Source organism: Dicentrarchus labrax, unplaced genomic scaffold, assembly GCF_905237075.1.
Source record: "Dicentrarchus labrax unplaced genomic scaffold, dlabrax2021, whole genome shotgun sequence".
Lineage (NCBI taxonomy): Eukaryota > Metazoa > Chordata > Actinopteri > Moronidae > Dicentrarchus > Dicentrarchus labrax.
Genome location: NW_026136706.1, coordinates 12,939,957 through 12,959,429, shown reverse-complemented (window position 1 = coordinate 12,959,429; position 19,473 = coordinate 12,939,957). Strand labels below are relative to the sequence as shown.

Sequence of the window (19,473 nt, the reverse complement as noted above, 5' to 3'; positions counted from 1 at the left end):
GGTCAGGTGGGAAAACTATTGAGCATGCTTTGGCCTCTTCTCATGGGTGGCCTAAACTCACAGGCAACTACTCCATATCTGGAGGACTTGGCTAATCTTCCTTTACTCCTGGAGCAGCTAATGAGTGCCTACCTCCCCAACATTAATAATATCACCCAGTCCCTGAGCAATGCCCTAATGGTGGCAGAGCAACCAGGTGGCCTACAGAGTGACCACTTCTTAGTTGCCACGTTGGAAGCAGTCCAAAGTGCCATGCAAATCCTGACTGAAGCCACGGGCCCCCTGCCGCTCTCTGTTCAGCAGAACATCCTTGAAATTGTGCGGGACTCAATTAAGCTCCTTGTTCAACCAGATCTAAGTTTTGCCTCGTCGCGCAACATCTCCCTCGTCATCCTTAACAAGGCTGAGAGCATCATCCAAGAGACAATACCAGAAATGCTTGCTGTGTACCTCCTTTCTGGACTGAAAGTTGCAACCACATATTTTGAGACCATTGTGGCTGCCAGTGGACCAGACAGCTGGAATCAGATGTGAGTGATGCTTAAATTTTCCTAATACTTCAACAGACCAAATTACTACTTTGCCATAATATGTTATACAGTTGAAAAAGGCTTGAAATGAATACCCATCAACAAATGTCCATGCAGAAACGAACAGAAACAAAAATATTATATTCATAATGTGAATTATAAAAAATCATAAAAAAAATTTCACCGTCACTGTAAAGTCACTATCCACAATCAGAAATGATAAACTAGTTAAAATGGTGCTCCAGAATAAAAATCTTTAACAGGGGTTTGGCTTCTATTGAATATTGGATATTTTGCTAATGCTAATCTGCAGGATATGCAAGTAAGCTAACAAGTTTGTCATGTCTACTTTAAAAGGTGATAATGTTGGTTTTCTGTTTACAGCTATGGTCAAGCATTCTGTTTGTGCATATGTTATAGGGAAATAGACTTTGTTAAATACTTTTTTCATCCGTATTAAAGAGGTCAAACAAGAGGTCAGTCCTCTGTTTTAAAGGTGCTTTTGGTAGTACTGTCTTACATATGGTCAATGGAAAGTAAAAAAATAGTCAGTCGATAATGAAAAAAAAAAACCTGTGAGACATGATGACCTTTTCATGAGACTCGTTCGGATGTGAAATATTGATGTGTTTTGTTTCTTAAGAATTTTGAATGAGATGAAGACAGTCCAGAGCCTCCTGCCACCGAACAACACAGCCCAGGCCTACATTTCTGTCCTCATTAACATCACTCACTTCATCTTGGAGTCTGGCCAAGGCAAGTCAGCCCCCCTCTGTCACTGTAGGTGGACAACATGTTGAATCCTGACGAACTCTGATGAGGTCACATTGTACACATCATTATTGAAGCGTTAATGCGAGATAACTAAAGAGCTGCGGATCAAAGTAAAACAGTGTTTTTGTTGTCTGAAAAATAAGTAAAATGTAAAAATAAGATACACTTCACTCCTAGGGTTACTCATAAGATTTTGTTTGTACAGTTGAAATGTAGGTCCACTTTGTGAACAGTATTTCTTGTTATTTCAGGCAACATGAGCCTCTGGGCAAATTTTGATTCTGCATCAATAAAAGATTTGTCCATGATTACTGGCCAGGTAAGGCTTAAAACACTGTCACATGTGTGTATGAGAAGTTAATAATTTTTTCTCCTTTTAATTAAGTTTAAGTTTATGCATGTTAAATATGACATTCCATTAAAAATAAGACGTGGATAAAACATCTCAGTGTCATCTCTGTTGATACTGGTACTGTTGGCCAATGTCATGTTCCAAACCACAGATGTGTTGAGATAAGTTGGTTATGAGGTTATTGATGTGCAGCATCATTTAGCATCACAGGCAGACAAAACATGATCTTATCATTTATCAAAGTTGTGTGCACTTAATATTCTTGAATTCTGCATGTGACATATGTAACTCTTTTTCCAAATTTTTTGTCAGGTGGGAAAGCTCTTGAGCATGCTTTGGCCTCTAGTCATGGGAGGTCTAGGCTCACAGACGACTGCTCCATCTCTGCAGAGCTTTGCTCATCTTCCTTTAGTCCTGGAGCAGATGATGACCGGGAAGGCAAACAAAACCATGTGGAACCAGTACGTTTACCACTTGTAATGTAAACAAACCAAACAAGTAATTATTTGGTGCTGGTTAGATGGCACATTAGTGTTGAACTACATAACTTGTACATCTGTGTGAGTTGATAGAAAAGTTAATTTATTTATTTTTACTTAAGACTGTTATTCAGTGGCTTCTTGCCCTAAACTGAATGCCATGTGTTTTCTCACAGACTTGAAAAGATGCTATCAAGTTATTTGCAGATACGTGGAACAAAAATGTGGGAACCGTCTGTTATTCCACTGATTGAAAAAACTGTTGGAAATACAGTAAACAGCATGCAAGCAGAGACTGGTAAGAACACTACTGAACAGGTATTGTGTGTATTATTTGCATAGCCTGGACAAGGATAGAAGGAACAAAAGTCACTGACTAAAGGAAGAATTGCTTCATATGATCAGTGCATGTAAAATATTAAACACAGATGTCATCTTTTGACTTGGTTTGGTTATACCTTGCAAAGCACACCTTTCACACCATGACACACCCCTAAACTGGCTAACTCTTCGGTATGTGTGTGTGTCTGTGGGGGGAACTGTCAATGTGTGTGGGATAAAGGTCAACACTGCAGTCCGATGGTGTTTCTACAGCGATTCAAAAAACACCTTTCAGGGTGCAGTACCTCTTTAATGGATCAGTATCAGCTATACCTAGCCATATCCCATCCTTTGTTTCACTTCAGTTGAACACACGGGTGTTTTATGGATGGATGGGTACATCCATCGTCAACTCTCTCTACTGTCTTCCCCACTCTGATGAGCTGTGTGTGCAGAAGCTTGAGCTCGGAGGAGGAGGAGGAGGAGGAGGAGGAGGAGGAGAGACAGAGAGCGGTGGAGAGCTGCACATTCACCACACAGTAATTTATTAATGTAATCCACTCAAAAGATGTACAGATGATGATAATAAACACTCAACACAATACAGATCATCAGGTAATTTAGGCAAAGGCTGAACCAAAGAAAGAAACACTGCAGGACACATTTAAGGGGAGAGAAAAATTCCCTCGAGACACCAACAAGACCAAAAAAGATTACAAAGAGGCTTTGTTTGGCTGTTTTATAGCCGACTTTGTTATTCTGTGAATAATAAAAAAAACATTAAGGTATCGGGTTGGGACTAAGTATCAGAAGACACTCAATATAACTCAGATTGGAATCGGGAGCAACTTTATCGGGATATCCCTATCTTATACCATTTCATATTTAACATACATACCGTGTTTTTGTACTTGTGTTCCCCCCAGAGCTGATACAAAGCCTACAGATGCCAGTGGTGACCCTGATGGAAGAAGTTGCACAGTCTGTGAACACCAGTCATTTTAACTTGTCTGAAGTCGTGGAAAGAATGCCGCTTGCTATTGAACGCACCATGCAGGCAGCTCAGCAGGTTAGACTGCCACTGTTCTCCTCTGATAACATTTGTACAGACTCAGTGTCATCACAGTCATTTGCTGGCCTTTTGTTGTGGACCATGTTTGCGTGTGTGTGTGTGTGTGTGAGAGAGACAGAGAGAGGGAGATAGAAAGGATAGCTGTACTGTTGCATTAATCTTCATGCATTATGGCCATTAACAATACCAATCTTTCAATGCCTATCTCTGATGTAAGAGCACGTGTAGGCGTGTTGTTCTTTGTAAGTTTGGAATCTGTCAGTTTCACCTGCCTTCGTAGGCATTTGCATGCGTATTTACCCTTCAACAAGGCTTTTGACAGACAACAATCTCACACCAGATCACAAATAGCATGTGGGTATGACTGGTTATCCCTCTGAATGACTTTATCAATGTGCAGCTGTCAGCTTGATGTTGGTGGAGTTTGTTACTTAAATTATTTATGCCTCATCCAGAAGTAAGTGTTAAGAAACATTGCTTTTGGTGACACTGATAGAAGGCCATCTGATCTACATTGTAATGGAAAAAAACACAGACAAGCTGAAACAACTTTAGTGCTTGTCAGATTGTGTCACATATGCTTCCGCAAAATAGATCCTTAGCCACAAATTGGCAGGCTGATACTGACAACATTGCCTTATCACAGATAAATCACTATCAGTATTTATGTTGCCGTGCAAAACAAAAAACAAAACAAGCAAACAAAACAGCAGCATATTGAAAGGTGTAATGTTTTGTAAACCCTCAGTGATACACCTGACACATCTGTCTGGTCTATTCATAAATTACTATTAAGATAAGTCATCACCTCTGACAGTGTTAATTATAGCCTTTATAAATATAGGATTTACTGCCAGGCTCATTTATCTGATCAAGTCAAGTCAAATTATACTGGCCAAAAACAACACAGATCACAATTTATTGGGATCTTAGTTTGATTATCGATTGACTATGAAGATTATCTTTAAACCTACGAATAAAAAAATACTTGGAGGGGATTCTTTAAGACAAAATCCTCTCAAATTCATGATGTATGGTGTAATGTTCATTCATTGACATGAAAGTTTGGGAACCCCTGACTAGTAAACTGGTAAATTTGCTATGTTTTGTTATTTAATGGAATAGTTTGACATCTTGGAAAATCTTTTTTGCCAATACATGAGAAGATTGAAACTACTTTCATGATTTTACAATAAATATGAAGCTACAGTATCACCCGCAGCCTTTTAGCTCTGCAAGACTTGAAACCAGGGAAAGGGCTAGCCAGGCTCTGTACAAAATCTCACAATGAACATGTTACATCTCATATGTTTAACTTTTAGAAAAACTAATTTGTAGAAATGACAAATTACCGCCGTACAATCACAACTTGTTAAAAAAACGAGCTGCTTATTTACGGCACAGACATCAATCTTCTCATGTTTTGGCAAAGCAAAAAGGTGTATTTGTCAAAATGTCAAAATATTACTTAATTTACTTCAATCTGCTGTTCAAAACCTACAAATACATTTACAGTTATTTTCATGTTTATTAATCATATTATCTCACCTCAGTAAATTTGTCATGTATTGTATCAGTATCAGATGGGCTGTAATCCATACCATGATGAAGGTATACTGTAGTGTAGCAGAACATTATTGCTGTGCTTTGTCATGTGTATACCTTGGAGAGAACCTTGTTACAACCTTTCTGGCTCTATAGCTGATTTACTGCTTGTGCGCAAACATTGTGTGCACATATGCTGTATGTATGGAAATGTATCTGGAAGTCAGTCTTTGAGAAAACATAATACCTGTGTGAGACTTTTGCCCTTTTATTTTCCTCTCTGTAAACTGCATGAACAGAGAGATTATGTTATTTCCCACTTGCCTTTGCCTTTTCTCTGAACAATGCTCATGAAACACAATAAGACATTTGTCTTTTTGTTTACATCTTTCCCTCTAGGCTAATGGTACGTTGGAGTGCGCTGAAGTTCTCAACGCATGGGAGCCAGTAAGAGAGGCAGGGGAATTAAGCCATGGCGCCTTGGCTATGTGGTGCAATATAAACCTGCAGCCTGTTTTAGAGGCCTATAATGCACTTGCGACCCCCATGAACATGAGTGTGAGTATATGCATGCCAAATTAAATAGGACATCGCAGACTAACATAGATAGAAGGGCATATTCTGAATTTGTTTATCAGATCAGGCTAGAATGTCCACTTATTCAACTACAGTTAACATTTTCACCACTTGGTGGCAGTGTTGACACACAGAGAAAGCTGCCACACTGCTAACAGTCCATCTCTGCTGTATGTTGTCTGCACAGCACATGGATGTGGCACCAGTGACTGTGAATGCCACAGCTTCCAGACTTGTTAAGATTGTACAATCTATCTACCAAGTCATCATTAACCGCACAGTTGTGACAGAGCACCTCATCATGACTTTGACCAGCCAGCTCTCTGCGCTGACAGACCAGCCACTGAGCCCCGAGGCACAGCATCAGTGGTACAACCAGCTCCAGGACATGCAGTTGCAAAACAGGTGAATATTTGGGCTTACAATCAGATTATGCCATGGCTAACATGATGTGCTTTTCAAAAGGTTATTTGTAGTGAACGTGGCATCCCAGATCTGTGTGATTATAAAGAGAACACTGTTTTATTTCAAAGCCTGCTGAAAAAAACACCATGCATGAGGATAAATCCACCATAGCATACTCTTTTTTTTTTTTTTTACCAACAGACGCTTTAGTAGAGCAGACAGACCAGACCACACTGAAACCACAGGATATGAGCACAGTACAAGCAATAATAGCAAAATGTATTGCAATCACAAAACGGAACCCACTGAACATTAGAGCCTCGTCGTATTTAACAATCTGAGTGGACAAATTTTCTGCGCATTTCCCTTTAATTTTGTCAAGAGTCAGTTGCATCGCTACACAGACCCCTACTAACCTATGCATGAACTCACTACTCCATTTGTTGTTACATTATCCACAATGCACCAGTCAGGCCAATTTGATTCATACATAATTACACAAGGAACTGGAGTGATCACATTTGCATTCGACTTGAATAATTTAATGCAAGTCTGAAAAAACAGGCAGACCTGCTCAGATAGCGGCTTAACCATGATTCTGCTAGCCTAGACATCCTCTTAAAATTGATTTCCCTTTATACGCCAGCTGCAATAATGAGCCGGGCATGGTGATAAGGATCACATTCTGCATATCGCAGGGAATCAATCAGGTCTGACTACATGAGTTATAGATCATTGATCACAGTGGAAAGACTCCATGGTCTATTATCGAGGAAGAAATGGGAAAACTGAATGAAGAAATATTACTTCTGGTCACAACTGAGAAATTAGAATTCTATGAAATCATTGTATTGTGAAAATGAATCAAAAACATGGCATGAAAGAACTTGGGGAGAATTAGTCCTTGGTTTATTATTTTATTCAAGTTCTTACAATCGACTGAGTTTTGTTCTGTTCATGTTGATATTTTTAACATGAGACTATAACTTGACATTTGTTGAATTTTTTATCCTCTTCAGTTTATCTGCCATCAAATTGCTCTCAGACGAGCTCCTCAGTGTTACTCCATTCCTCCAGCCTTACATTAAACCTATAGAGAAAACTCTGAGTCACATCCTGGAGAACTACCATCTCATTCAGGACAGCAGCTCAGCCCAGGATGTCTTCGGAGAAGCAGCAATGATCCTCCTGTCCTCTGCTAACATCACCGTGGACGACATGTTCTCCATGATGTGGGGAAATTTTTCTGGAATCAATGACGCATCTGTCACTGGCATGATAAGGGATGCCGTCAAACTGATGATTGACATGAAGATATTCGGGGATGCGCCTGTGGTTTACCAAGCGTTGGAGCAATTTCTGGCATTCAAAAACACAAGCTTCATTGTGCAGAAGTTGACCGAGATGGCTGCATGGTTGTCTTCCACTGAAGCGTCTGGACTGGACCTGCTGACTCAGGCTCTGCCCAAAATCTATGACATCCTCAGGCCTCTCTTGTCTGTTTTTACCCAGATGGGTATGGACATGGAACCAAACATGGAGCTGTTTACAGACCTAGCTGGAAACATAATTGCAATGTTGAGGCAGCTGGTAAGCACCAGTGGTCTTCTTGCCCCCATGGATCACCATCCGATGTTTCAACACGAAATGACAGGCGGCAACCATACGATGAAGGGCCACCGGCGCAGACGTGAGGCCCTGTTGATGCCTCCAAGGGACCCCATGGATGACTTCATAGACCTGTTCTACATTGACTACCCTGCCATGTTCAAAGCCATCTCTGTCCCTCCTACCACAACAGAAATTATGGAGACAGTCCATGTGTTCTTTGGCAATCCTGATCTGAATGTTGTGGTGAAAGGAGCAACTAACAACATGCCATGGGGCTTGAATGCCTCTCGGGAAGAGACCGTTGATGCTGCCCTCGGGATGCTCACCTTCTTCACTCTCCCTGGTGCAATTCAGATGTAAGTCTTATTTACACTAGCCCAAACATGGATTTAGGAATGAGAAAAAAAGAAAGCACCCTTTTAGCTTCAGATATGAATTCACCCCAACATCTAAAAACAACTGCTTTGAATCATGCCTTTTTGTCTTGTTTTTCACCATTATGTTACTCTGTTGGCCTCTGTTTCATAACAGTCCTTGTTCAATCTTCCCCAGGTCATCAATGGATCTCTTGATGAGTGCTGCTCATATTCTTCCTGATGGCTTTCCATTCTCCGCGTTGCTGAAGAATATAACCACAGCACTTGCCAGAGAATCTCAAGGTAACAGTTCAGATCTACCTTCTTTCAGAGTCAGTCTGGACATTTAGAGGCCTCCTGGACCGAGGGCAGCTTCGTAATGAGAAATGTGCACTCATTAGTTAAATGGAGGATCCCCAAATGAATGATGTAATCCTTTTAGTTTCTCTAAATTAACTTTACCTTCTGACTCCTCAGTGAAATCCCTCCCACTCATGCTTAGTCTAATTGCTGTACTGTAGAGCTCACACTGATGCTACAGCTTGTGTTTGCATACCTGCTGTGACAATATGTATGTATAAGCACAGTCTGTCAGCCTGTACCATTAAACAGCGACACAGCATGGAGGAGTGCCACCTTTTTCTCTGACCTTCATAGCTATTGCGGGACCATGGGAAGACCATAAACCGTTTTGTTAATGCTGTTGTTGTTGTATACATGATTATAGCGCAGCATAATTCATTCTGGAGATATGAGGAATAAGACTTCACATCGGCTTAACGTGAGCTCCCAAAGAGCCCAAGGCCATATGGCCCTTCTCCAGCAGAAAGCCACTCAGCACCTTTTTAAATCTCATTAGCAAAGTAGAATTCAATCACTTATCCCGTCCGCCCTCGCTAAACGTCTCCCCTCGCACTCACACAAGTGGACATCTATGACCTCCTTTTAATTGGCGTCTGTGCTTGTGTGATAATGTTTTTAGTGCACAGAATCTCTTTGTAAGCAGCAGCAGCTTCACTTTTCTGAAACCCCACTCATATTCTTCACACACATACACCCAGAGTGAGCTGTTGTAATTGCAAGGGCCTCTAGGTGTTGAGCACCCTGAGATTAAACATCACCATTGTCTAATTTTGGCCTAATTAAATATTCTGTCATCACATCTTGTTGCCTGAGGTGGGGACTTTCTTAGGGCTTGTCAGATGTGTTTTAATGCACGACAGCATCTAGTACTGCTGGCCCCTCTGGCCCCATCAGTCCCGCACAGGGCTTCACTTTAAGCACATCATTTGCTGTTCGCTGCCTGATGACGCTGCCCCGTAATGGTGCGAGCCGTAATGAAGCCCAGTGGGATGTCATGTTATTCTGTCACCTTACAGACCTTATTGCCCTCTTTTCTCTTTTCCATCCCATCTTCCTGTCTAACTCTAATAACCTCTTTCTTACCCTCATTTTTCCCCCTCTCCTTCCCTCTCTCCCTCCCTTTACAGAGAACCTGATCCTCATGCAGCAGACCATCCAAACAGCCGCTGAGCTTTTCCAGATCAGCCCGACAGATCCGCAGTTCTCACAACAACTTGGCCACCTGAAATCCCAGGTCTCTGCGCTGACCCTGCCACTTTCACACATTTATCATTCATCAAAATTGGAAACATATTACTTCATTATGTCAGAAAACCCTGGCAGGGTTCATTAAGTGTTTTAATAGAAGTGTGTTAATATTATGATACTGTGTTGTTTGAAAGTGTCCACCACCCAGTGTGGTAGTGGCAGTAAAATTTGAGCGAGATATATCTGCAACATGAACATGAATAGGCAACAAAAACAACACAGATTAGACTTTGGTAACAGTTTGAAAGTTTGTAGGTTGACAAGGATTGTGATATGTTTTTGATTAAATTCCCAAAGCTATTATTTGTTGCCAGTGCCAAAAAATCTGCAAATAACAAATTGCAAGTATTCAGTGTTTTGCTCAGACCTGAAGGGAAAGGCTGAAAGATGGAATCATCAGCACTGAAACATTTCAGAAAACCCCAGATTAATCAAATTATTTTGTTTGATTGATTTTTGGGGCACGGTGAGGGAGCTTTTTTACAGGCTCTAACCCTAGAAGTCCTAAAATAAACCATTTATTAAACACAGTATGACTAACCAACCAGTCTTGAGATTTGTCCAGAAACTACTTATGGTGCTTACGTGACTGATGTTTTCGTAGGTGTGCACCTTGGAGAACACAGAGTCGGTGCATCTGTTGATAGTGGCCCTCTCCATCGAGCCTGGTCAGCTGTGTAACACTTTCCTACCTAGCCTCCAGATCTTGGTCGAGAGTCTGATGATGAACGTGACCGCTCTGACCGATGCCATCTTCCAGGCCGTCATTGGAGACCCTAGAACCTACAATGTCCAGTCAATTTGGTACAGCACTGTCTCCTTCTTAAAGGCTTTTTGTTTACGTTTGTACAGAGGAAGCTGCTCTCGTTATCATCTAGATCTTTACCTCTCTTATCCCTTTTGTATAATTTGCTAAATAGTATCAGAGAGTGGTCCGGGCTGTTGCACTTTACAGAACTCACCTTACAGGATTAGGGGTATTAGAGGGTATTGAAGTTTGCAAAATGAGGCAGTTACCTCTTGTTGTTGTTAGGGGCCAATAAGCAAAGTTACCTTGCACTGATATAACTGAATTTTCACCTCAGCCCATTTCGCCTGCAGCACGCCTGGCAGCATTTTTTTTTTTTAAACGAGCCAAGGCTTCTTCTAAAGAATATATCTTTGTATATTTCTTGTTAAAAGTGCATTTATCTGTTTGTGTCTTATGTTTCTCTCTGTGTGTATTTGCATGCATGTGTGTATGTGGATACAGGAACTCTGAGCTGACTCAAGGTTTCAGCTTTAACACCAGCAGCCTGCGCTCTCTCAAAGTTAACATCACTTCCCCAGGTGAGACATTTTTCTATATCACAACAGTTACTGTATTTCACAACATCATATTATATATTCCTGCACCACTACTGCACTGTTTATAGTAGACCTACCATATATTCCCCACATTCCTGTTTTTCCCACTACACAGATTGTGTTTCTCCTGGCTGATTTTATTGTTTTGTGTACAATTTCTTGGCTGGCTAATTATGAATAAGAAAAAGGATGGAGACACATAAAAGAAGTAGAGTTTATATCCAAAATGATATACATACAGTACATTTTGAAAGACTGAATATATATTAATTTTGAAAATAAAAAACTATGTACAGTAGTTATTGTGATCCAAAACATATGTTTTAAACTGTCCAAAATTCTGATTTCGGTTTGTGGTTACTTTTATATTAAAAGGGCACTGCCTGATGTGCTATCAGTAGAAAAAGCAGATCAAAAACCTTGTTTCCATAACAACAGATTGCTCTTTTCAGCTCACCCGTTGCTCACTTGTGTCTGATGCCACCATTTTGCTTATTGCTGGATTATCTAACAATAATACCTTATTACAGCAGCCAATTTCTCCACTGTCACTTTGTCTATAATTGCTCTCAAACAGCAGCCAGGTGTAGCTTTTGTATGAAACTGGTATTGGCAACTGGCAATTAAAAAAAAAAAGAAGGCTACATGTGAACACACCCTGAGGCGGCTGTTGCAACTATTTTAAAGCAGGGAATGCAATCGGGATGCTTTTACATTCAGAAATAATTTAAGACACCTGCTTGAAAAATTTTGTGAAAAAAATGCAACTGGAAGCAAAAATAATTCTTAGGTGGTTTTACAGGCTGTTTTTGTATAGTTTTCACCATTATAGAAGTGAAACTAGATAATAAGAAATTATAATAATAAATAAATGTTTCTGCTTACACTTATGTCACTTTATTTCGCAGGAATGGTGACAGTCGGTGAGATCCTGAGAAATAAAACAGCCTTCTTTGTGGATGTTCAGCAACACATGGATTATGACCCAGCGGCTCTCAACCTCCTGTTGGAAACCACTCTACCAAACAACAATTTAGTGGTGAGCCAGTGATGTTCTTACTATGTACCCACATATAGCGTATAGTGTGCAATCAATCATTTAATCACTACCTCACTCAATTTGAAGACAAAGTTTAATGCTCGGCGTCTGCAATATTGCACAGAAATCCCCCTACTACATTCTTCACAAAACAATGTGGAACAAGGTCAATGCTGGTTTCCAGGTCTGTTTCTAGGTTGTTGCTCTCATGAGATGTATTCTCTTGAAGAGAAGTATTTCTACAACCTCAAATCAGTGCCATATCCCAGTGGTGGGAGAAGTACTCAGATATTTCACTTAAAGGACCGGTGGTCCAACATGTAGGAGGATCTATTGGTAGTAATGTAATGTAGTATTCATAGATATGTTTTCATTAGTGTATAATCACCTAAATACAGGAAATGTTGTGCATTCAAAGTAAGTTAGTAAAGGTACATAGTATTAACATCAAAATATACTTATCAAAGTACCAAAAGTTCTCATTATGCATCACGTCCCACTTCAGAATAATTAAATTACTTGAATGTAATTATTGATGAATTAACGTGTTAGCATCACTAATGCAGCTGATAAAGCTGGAGCTAATTTGAGCTACTTTATGTACTGCTGGGTAGCTTAATCTATAGTAATACAGTTGATTTACATATTGTATTAATAATTAGAATCTGCAAAGTAACTAGCAACTAATGTTGCAAAATAAATTTGGTTAAGGAAAAAGTACAATAATGTCTTCCAAAAACGCCATTCTTGCCAAGTATTCAGAGCAGCAAGTTTTTTTCACTAAATGAAGGGGGAGATCAAACCCACCACATTCCAAAATGCCACACTGGATCAGGGATTTTGGAAGCCTATTTACCATAAAGCTTAAGGTGAACAGTCTGAAAGTAGGAATTTAGTATCAGTGATCTAAATTCACCATAAGAGCATGTTTATACCTGTCTGTAGTTCCTTTACCTTCTCCTGTGCTTCTGTTGCCAGTAATAACTGTTTCCACACTCTCTTAATGCTTTTGAAACAGATCCTGTCCTGGTTGGTCAACCTGCGTCACTGCAACTCCACACCATTCATGAACATGAAAGAGACGGACGTGGCCATCTATAGGACCTTTTGCTCCATGTCTGTTGAACAGTGGTACAGCTTCTCAATGCTGATGGCTCGCCATCTCAACATGGAGAAAGTCATCTACAGAGTAAGACAGAATTCAGTCTTTTATCAAAAGAAAAATAACATGCTACACTTTCTTCTAAAGTTAATACTCTTTTCGCCACTTTGAAAGAAAAAAACAACAACCAAAGAATAAGAGAGTTTGGTGATTGCACATTGTTCTGTATTGGCTGAATTGACAAAGAAATCGTTTCTGTTGGGCAGTTGCAAAACACGTTTGATGCTGCAGTGTGTTTGTTTGAGGAACATGTAAGTCAGAAAGAGATGCTTTTGTCCTTAGACAAAGCTCTGTCTCCCTCATACATAAAAAAAAAAAAAAAACAGTTTTTCCATTTGATCTAAGAAAACAACCACTGTCCATCCCAAAAACTCCAATAAACCATCCATATTTATATGTATATATGTATTGAAATGACGCTTGTAGAACACGTGTAGGTGTAGATCAGCTCTAGTTACCTAGATACAGTGATTAAAAAACCATACCAGCAGGTTTATTTCATAGGACTCTGTTTTATTTCAACATTTGTTGTTTTGTTGTCCTAATTGGGGTTTTTGACATGCCTTTTGATTGTAATCTAATTTCATCACCTACAGATGTACATACTCCTACTTAGCAACGATATAAGGATGGCAAGTAAACCTGATACAGCCATCCTGCAGTTGAAACTCTGCTGCATCCGTTTCAGTGCAACGTAATTTGCAACATAATTTCAATGCAAAAACAATGTGTTACCTTTCATTATTGATTGCTTGATTCTCAGCTGTAGTAAGCTGAAAGGATCAAATGACTAACTATAATGTAAAAGGCGTCACTTGCGGTGATGAAGCCACAGAATGTTAGTTGCCCTCAGCTCTTTTAGTAAGTTTCAGCTCATGGTTTTGGTTTTAAGGTTTGCAACTTTACTGTTTGAGTTAATTTTACTTCTGTGAGAATAGTTTACACACATAGTGGACAGTGGTAGGCCCCACTGTATGCTGCCCGCCAAGAGGCTGATATTTCCCTCAGGAGTTGGTGAAGGCCAAAGCGGAGCTAAAAGGAGAGTAAATATCGGATTTACATTCTCCAGGTGGCCGGAAACACAACTCCAAATTAATTTTACGTTTGCTCTGTGGATGTATAAATAAGCAACTATAAAGCTGCTATAAAGTTTGCCTGAGTAGCTGTAAGGTGATAATATGTCATTGTTGTGTTTACAGCTTGTTTGCGCTGCTTGTTATTTATATTTGTCACCGGCATGTCGAGGTGAATGTTTCTTATTTGTTTATTGCATTGCTGATGATCTAATTTGAGCTAACAGAGCTTTTTACTTGATAACCACCTGACACCAGTAAACTAAGACAGTATATAGTTAGGCTAAGTGTTGGAAAGACATCTTTAGCTGCTTTGTTGAATTTTATTGTAGCATATTGTTTCCTGGTAATTTAGCTCTGCTCTAAAAGTGTGCACAGTTAAAATTAGAACCAAAAAACTATTTGACCAACAGAGACTAGCAATAGTTAATAATAGCCTCTAAAGTAATTTAATATATAAGCTGAAACAGCTTTTTTATGTATCTTGTTGCCTTGCCTGAATCAACCAAATTATTTTTATCTAGACTGAGAAGAAGAATAAAGTGACAAGGACAGAGAAGAAAAAAAGTGCCAAATGCTGCAATATGCTCAAAAATAAAAAGTGAAACTGTGACTTTGCAGCAGTGAGGGATATTCTTAGAAAGGCATTTTTCATTCTGAGGAATAGCCTCTGCTGTTTAATCACTTTGATTCAAATTGGTGACAGAGCTCTCTGTTGCTGTCTTCCACGACACACAACCTTTAGGTTTAAAAGAGATCTGCAAGATAAAGCAATGCACGACAAAGGAAATGTGATCTTTGGAAACATAAAAAATGCACTTATAAATAAAACTATAGGTATACTGTCCTTCTTTATTTGAAAAGTGTGCTGAAATAACTTTTGTTATAAATTGGCGCTATACAAATAAAATTGAATTGACTATAGAAACATATTTTCTTTCCTTCAGATGGTGTTGTCTGAAGACATGCAGAGCATGGTGGGAGTCATGCTTCAGGTGGCTAAGGTTCTAACCAACATGATGAACACGTTTCTTCCTGCCATCAGTCAGCTGCAAAACTACCTGCTCTCCATCAATGACCTCAACCTGGTGGCCAACAACGAATTTAATGAAGTGTGTAGTCATTACTATATACTATACAGTGCTTTACCCTCAGTGTATTCGTGTATGTATGTTTGTGTGAAACTATACTATAACAAAAATGAGGAAGGGAAATGCTTCAGTACTCAAAAATATTCCTGTGAGCATACTCAAACAACTTTAAATTGTTCTGCTGAGGCTTGTTTTAAATGTTTTATTGAGGGCCCCCAGCTGGTATTACATGATGCCTCAAATTACATGACAAATACTATTCAAAGTTTCAGAAATCAAGTTTAAAATCTAAACTTTTCCCCAGATGACGAGAGGATTGAGGAGCAGCATCTCTACCAAAGCTACATTTGTCACCCTCTCTCGAGCGTTGTGCAGTAACGGTATCATGGCTCTGTTTGGAATCTCCCAACTCCCCATTGGGTCGGAGTCAAGCCCCTCCTTCCCCGACGACCACAAGAGGGAGGAGATGATCGAGAGGTTCAAGATCCCACGAAATGCCAGTATGTTGACAGCGCAGTCACCATTCTTAACTATATTTGATCTTGATATCCAGTGTTTTTAACGAGATTCCATTGGTATCAAAAGCATTCATCATTAGTATTATGTAGTAAAATAGTAAAAGCAGCTACCATATAATGAACAAGAAATAACTAATAGCTAATGATAGATGCACATCAAAGAGACATTTTACGTCGTAGTGTTTCTATTTGTCTTCTTATCCTGAATCACAAATTTGGCAGGACATTTTAACCAGGAAAGGAAATATGGAGTCACAGATGATGGCTATTTACCACCTTCACTAGACTTCCACTAAACTCTAGGAAGATAATAAGTTTAGTCTCACTTCACAATTCCTAAAGGAATGAGGATTAAAGGATAAGGCTGTTGATATTCTATTTTTCTTGTCATCAGCAAATCCCATGAAAAGGCCAAAACTAACAAATTAACTGATCCTATCACAAAGTATTGTTGAAACAACATGACCCTTTATACAGACTTATACATTGTTGGTTTTGGTCTTCATACAATAACACCAGCCTTATTGTTATCCTCAGAATTGATCCTCAGCCTGTCTAAATATTTGTGAATGCTGTAGGTCTAATGGTTCTCTTCTCTTCTCTCCTTGTATAGCTCCTTTCTGCATGAACATGTACCTGGACATGGTCAACACCACAGGAGGAGCCATTGCCTGGGCCTTCCTCAAACCAATGCTAATGGGACAAATTCTATACACCCCTGACACACCTGTCACCAAGGCCATAATGGAGAAGGTATAATACATACAGCATAAATAAAAACACACGCACAAGTTACCTCCTCTACACTTTTATTCCACCCACACACAAATCAAATGAATAATTATTATTGACATACTGTAACCAATTTGTGCAGGTTTGCTGGCTAAAGTAGTTAAATTATTTACTCAGCTGTATGCATCTCCACTTTCTTCTCTCATTAACTTCCTTTCTTTTTACACTCAAACCTGTCTTTTATGAACTTTATTTTCTAAATCCTCCGAAATCCCTAATCTGTCACGCTTTTACAGTATATAAGTTTTTGTCACAGCTATTTCCACCTCTTCTAGGCCACAGTTACCAGTTTAGTCTTCATGATAAGTAGTAAACAAGAAAAGCAGTGTTACAGGGGGTATACACATATTTGTATGCACCACCATCTTCTGCTGTGGTTCTATTTTGAGCAAGTTTGACTTTGTTTTTTGTATACTGCTGCCTTCACAGACTCAAACAGCCACACACACACAAATACAGCAGGTTATGAAATCTTGCTGATACCCAGCCATTTCACAAGTTCCTGTCCTTGTCTTATCCTTGTGCAGGCCAATGCGACCTTGCAGGAGTTTGCAAATCTGAGGAAGTACTCTGAGGACTGGATCGAATCCTCCAAATACATAATAAACTCTGCCCAAATACTCAGCAACACTTTGCCAATGCTGCAGGTATGAAGATGAACTACCTTCTGTATATCTGATTATTCCAGCTGACTCTTTGTCGTCTGAAAGTTTGGAGATAAACTTTGCAGTGGTCTTCAACGAGTTTTCGGCAGCTGAATCTTGATTGTGTATTGTCTCTTCCACTCTCCCTCCCCTCCTGTCAGAATTCCCTCGGCAATTCCTTTGTGAAGAACTTCATTGAGATGCAGACAGACATCAGTGTCGACAAAATGAAGGAGACGCTCAGCAACTTCTGTGAGTGAGCATTTGAAGGTCTTACTTTTGTAAGCTGCAGATACCAGGCTTACCTTTCTATTCCTCCCTCACTTATTGCTTGTAAAATATCCACGCTATCAGAAAATGGGAACGGCTTCGTGGATTTACAGGAAGAATTCCGCTAAGTTCAACTTGAATTTCTTAGGGCATCTCTCCTTGATGTGATTATGAATGTCAGTCATTTTTTTCCCACAGGGTCTGATTTTGACATACAGGTATTTAATTAGATTACCTTGCATTGTCAGAACATATTTCTATCTTAGTTAACATATGACATAACAAGACATGGCACTAAGACACAACAAATGGCATTATTTTAATCATATTAATTTTTTTATTTTAAATAATTAATTATATTTGGATTTACAGCAATCAAAGCTTAAACTGCAGCTGTCTGAAAAATGTCTTTTTCTTTTTCAAAGCTAACATGACGGTCATGCTGGAGAAAAACAAGCAAATACTGAATCAGATCACCACCTTGTCCACGCTGATGGTGGACCTCTCCTCCTGTATCAAGTTTGACCGTTACCAAGGCTATGACTCTGCTGACCAGCTCAACGCAGAAGCTCATAAGCTTGCCAAAAACCGAGATCTCTACGCAAGTGAGTAAATCTGGGGTATAATGAACTCATTCTGTCCTCCAGGTTGATTGGACAGTGCAACACGCATTTGAGACCTGCAATGGTTTCCAATCTGCTTGAGTGGATGTTGATTTAGGTCAATTTTTACTTCCTGACAGCTGATTGTGATTGCATTCCTTGACATGTGTATGTCAACTGAATTTACCTGGACAACTGTAATACAAGCATGTAAAAAGATTCATGATGCTGATTAATCTTTTTTTCCAGCCCAGTTTTACAACTAGCTAGATTGTTAATTTGCCTTTCATTGTGCTGCTCTACCTTTTCTGAACTTGAGTCTGTGCTAGAGTTTGTGGGTAAGATAACACCAAGGTTTCATGAGTGTAAACCCAGCCTGTGAAAGAGGCTTTCAGGAGATGCTTACTCGGCAATAGTTTATCTAGGGCAAGGAACTTAAGAGTTAGTCTGGTCTTTGAATTTTATCCTGAAGTATAAAACTTTGTGCAGTGAGATAGTACAATCTGTCTTCAAGGTGTCATCTTCAAGCTTCCCAAAGATGAGGACTCATCCAAGAAGCGTCAGGCCAGGTCTTCCTCCTCTACAGCCTCCCTGCCTCCCAAAGTCAGCTACACTATCCGCATGCACATGGACAACGTCATGCGCACTGACAGAGTCCGGGACCCCTATTTTGTGAGCGACCCGCACATCTCGGCCAGGCAGACGATGCGCTACAACCGGGGCTTTGTCTACCTGCAGGAGAACATCGATCGGGCCATCATTGAGACCCAGACTGGACAGAGGGTCACAGAACCGGCTGTCCAGCTGCAGCCCTTCCCCTATCCCTGCCACCTCCGGGATGAGTGAGTCCCCCATATACATGGATGCAGATACACACACACACAAACACACACACACACACACACACACACACACACACACACACACACACACACACACACACACACACACACACACACACACACTGTATGAACATGCTCCTGCATGGATGCATACATCATGAAAGGATATACATTGTCTTTCTGAGGGGATGTACAGGCACTGATGTGGAATAATGCATGCTCTCTCATTATTTATTTGCCACTTGGGACTGACAGTAAGTTCTCATTCACATTATAATTGGCTTGGCACCATGTGCATGAATATTCACCATTATTGTGCATTCATTTTTGAAGACAATACACACACATACACTCAAACGCCCTTCAGGCCTTAAATATAAGGAACACTACTCATCTTTGTAGTACATATCCAATCCAACATGAGTTTGGCATTAACTTGTGCATCGATACACTACATTGTT

At 39.9% G+C, this 19,473-nt stretch overlaps 1 protein-coding gene across 9 annotated transcripts in view; it reads left to right on the top strand.

The window, feature by feature from the left end:
* abca12 (ATP-binding cassette, sub-family A (ABC1), member 12) overlaps positions 1–19,473 on the top strand; it is a 65,088-nt gene that overhangs the window by 14,574 nt on the left and 31,041 nt on the right. For 4 of the 9 annotated variants that reach the window (XM_051403519.1, XM_051403522.1, XM_051403520.1 and 1 more), the window contains 22 exons: positions 7–530; positions 1,174–1,286; positions 1,556–1,623; positions 1,969–2,117; positions 2,312–2,433; positions 3,383–3,525; positions 5,473–5,631; positions 5,837–6,054; positions 7,074–8,021; positions 8,218–8,324; positions 9,512–9,618; positions 10,237–10,436; positions 10,885–10,961; positions 11,888–12,018; positions 13,037–13,207; positions 15,201–15,365; positions 15,649–15,844; positions 16,476–16,615; positions 17,182–17,301; positions 17,460–17,550; positions 17,994–18,173; positions 18,685–19,012. In XM_051403519.1, the coding sequence (XP_051259479.1) occupies positions 7–530; positions 1,174–1,286; positions 1,556–1,623; positions 1,969–2,117; positions 2,312–2,433; positions 3,383–3,525; positions 5,473–5,631; positions 5,837–6,054; positions 7,074–8,021; positions 8,218–8,324; positions 9,512–9,618; positions 10,237–10,436; positions 10,885–10,961; positions 11,888–12,018; positions 13,037–13,207; positions 15,201–15,365; positions 15,649–15,844; positions 16,476–16,615; positions 17,182–17,301; positions 17,460–17,550; positions 17,994–18,173; positions 18,685–19,012 (4,457 nt within the window). The remainder of the gene's footprint in view (positions 1–6; positions 531–1,173; positions 1,287–1,555; positions 1,624–1,968; positions 2,118–2,311; positions 2,434–3,382; positions 3,526–5,472; positions 5,632–5,836; positions 6,055–7,073; positions 8,022–8,217; positions 8,325–9,511; positions 9,619–10,236; positions 10,437–10,884; positions 10,962–11,887; positions 12,019–13,036; positions 13,208–15,200; positions 15,366–15,648; positions 15,845–16,475; positions 16,616–17,181; positions 17,302–17,459; positions 17,551–17,993; positions 18,174–18,684; positions 19,013–19,473) is intronic. The other 5 variants (XM_051403526.1, XM_051403525.1, XM_051403523.1 and 2 more) reach the window with 2 other exon arrangements.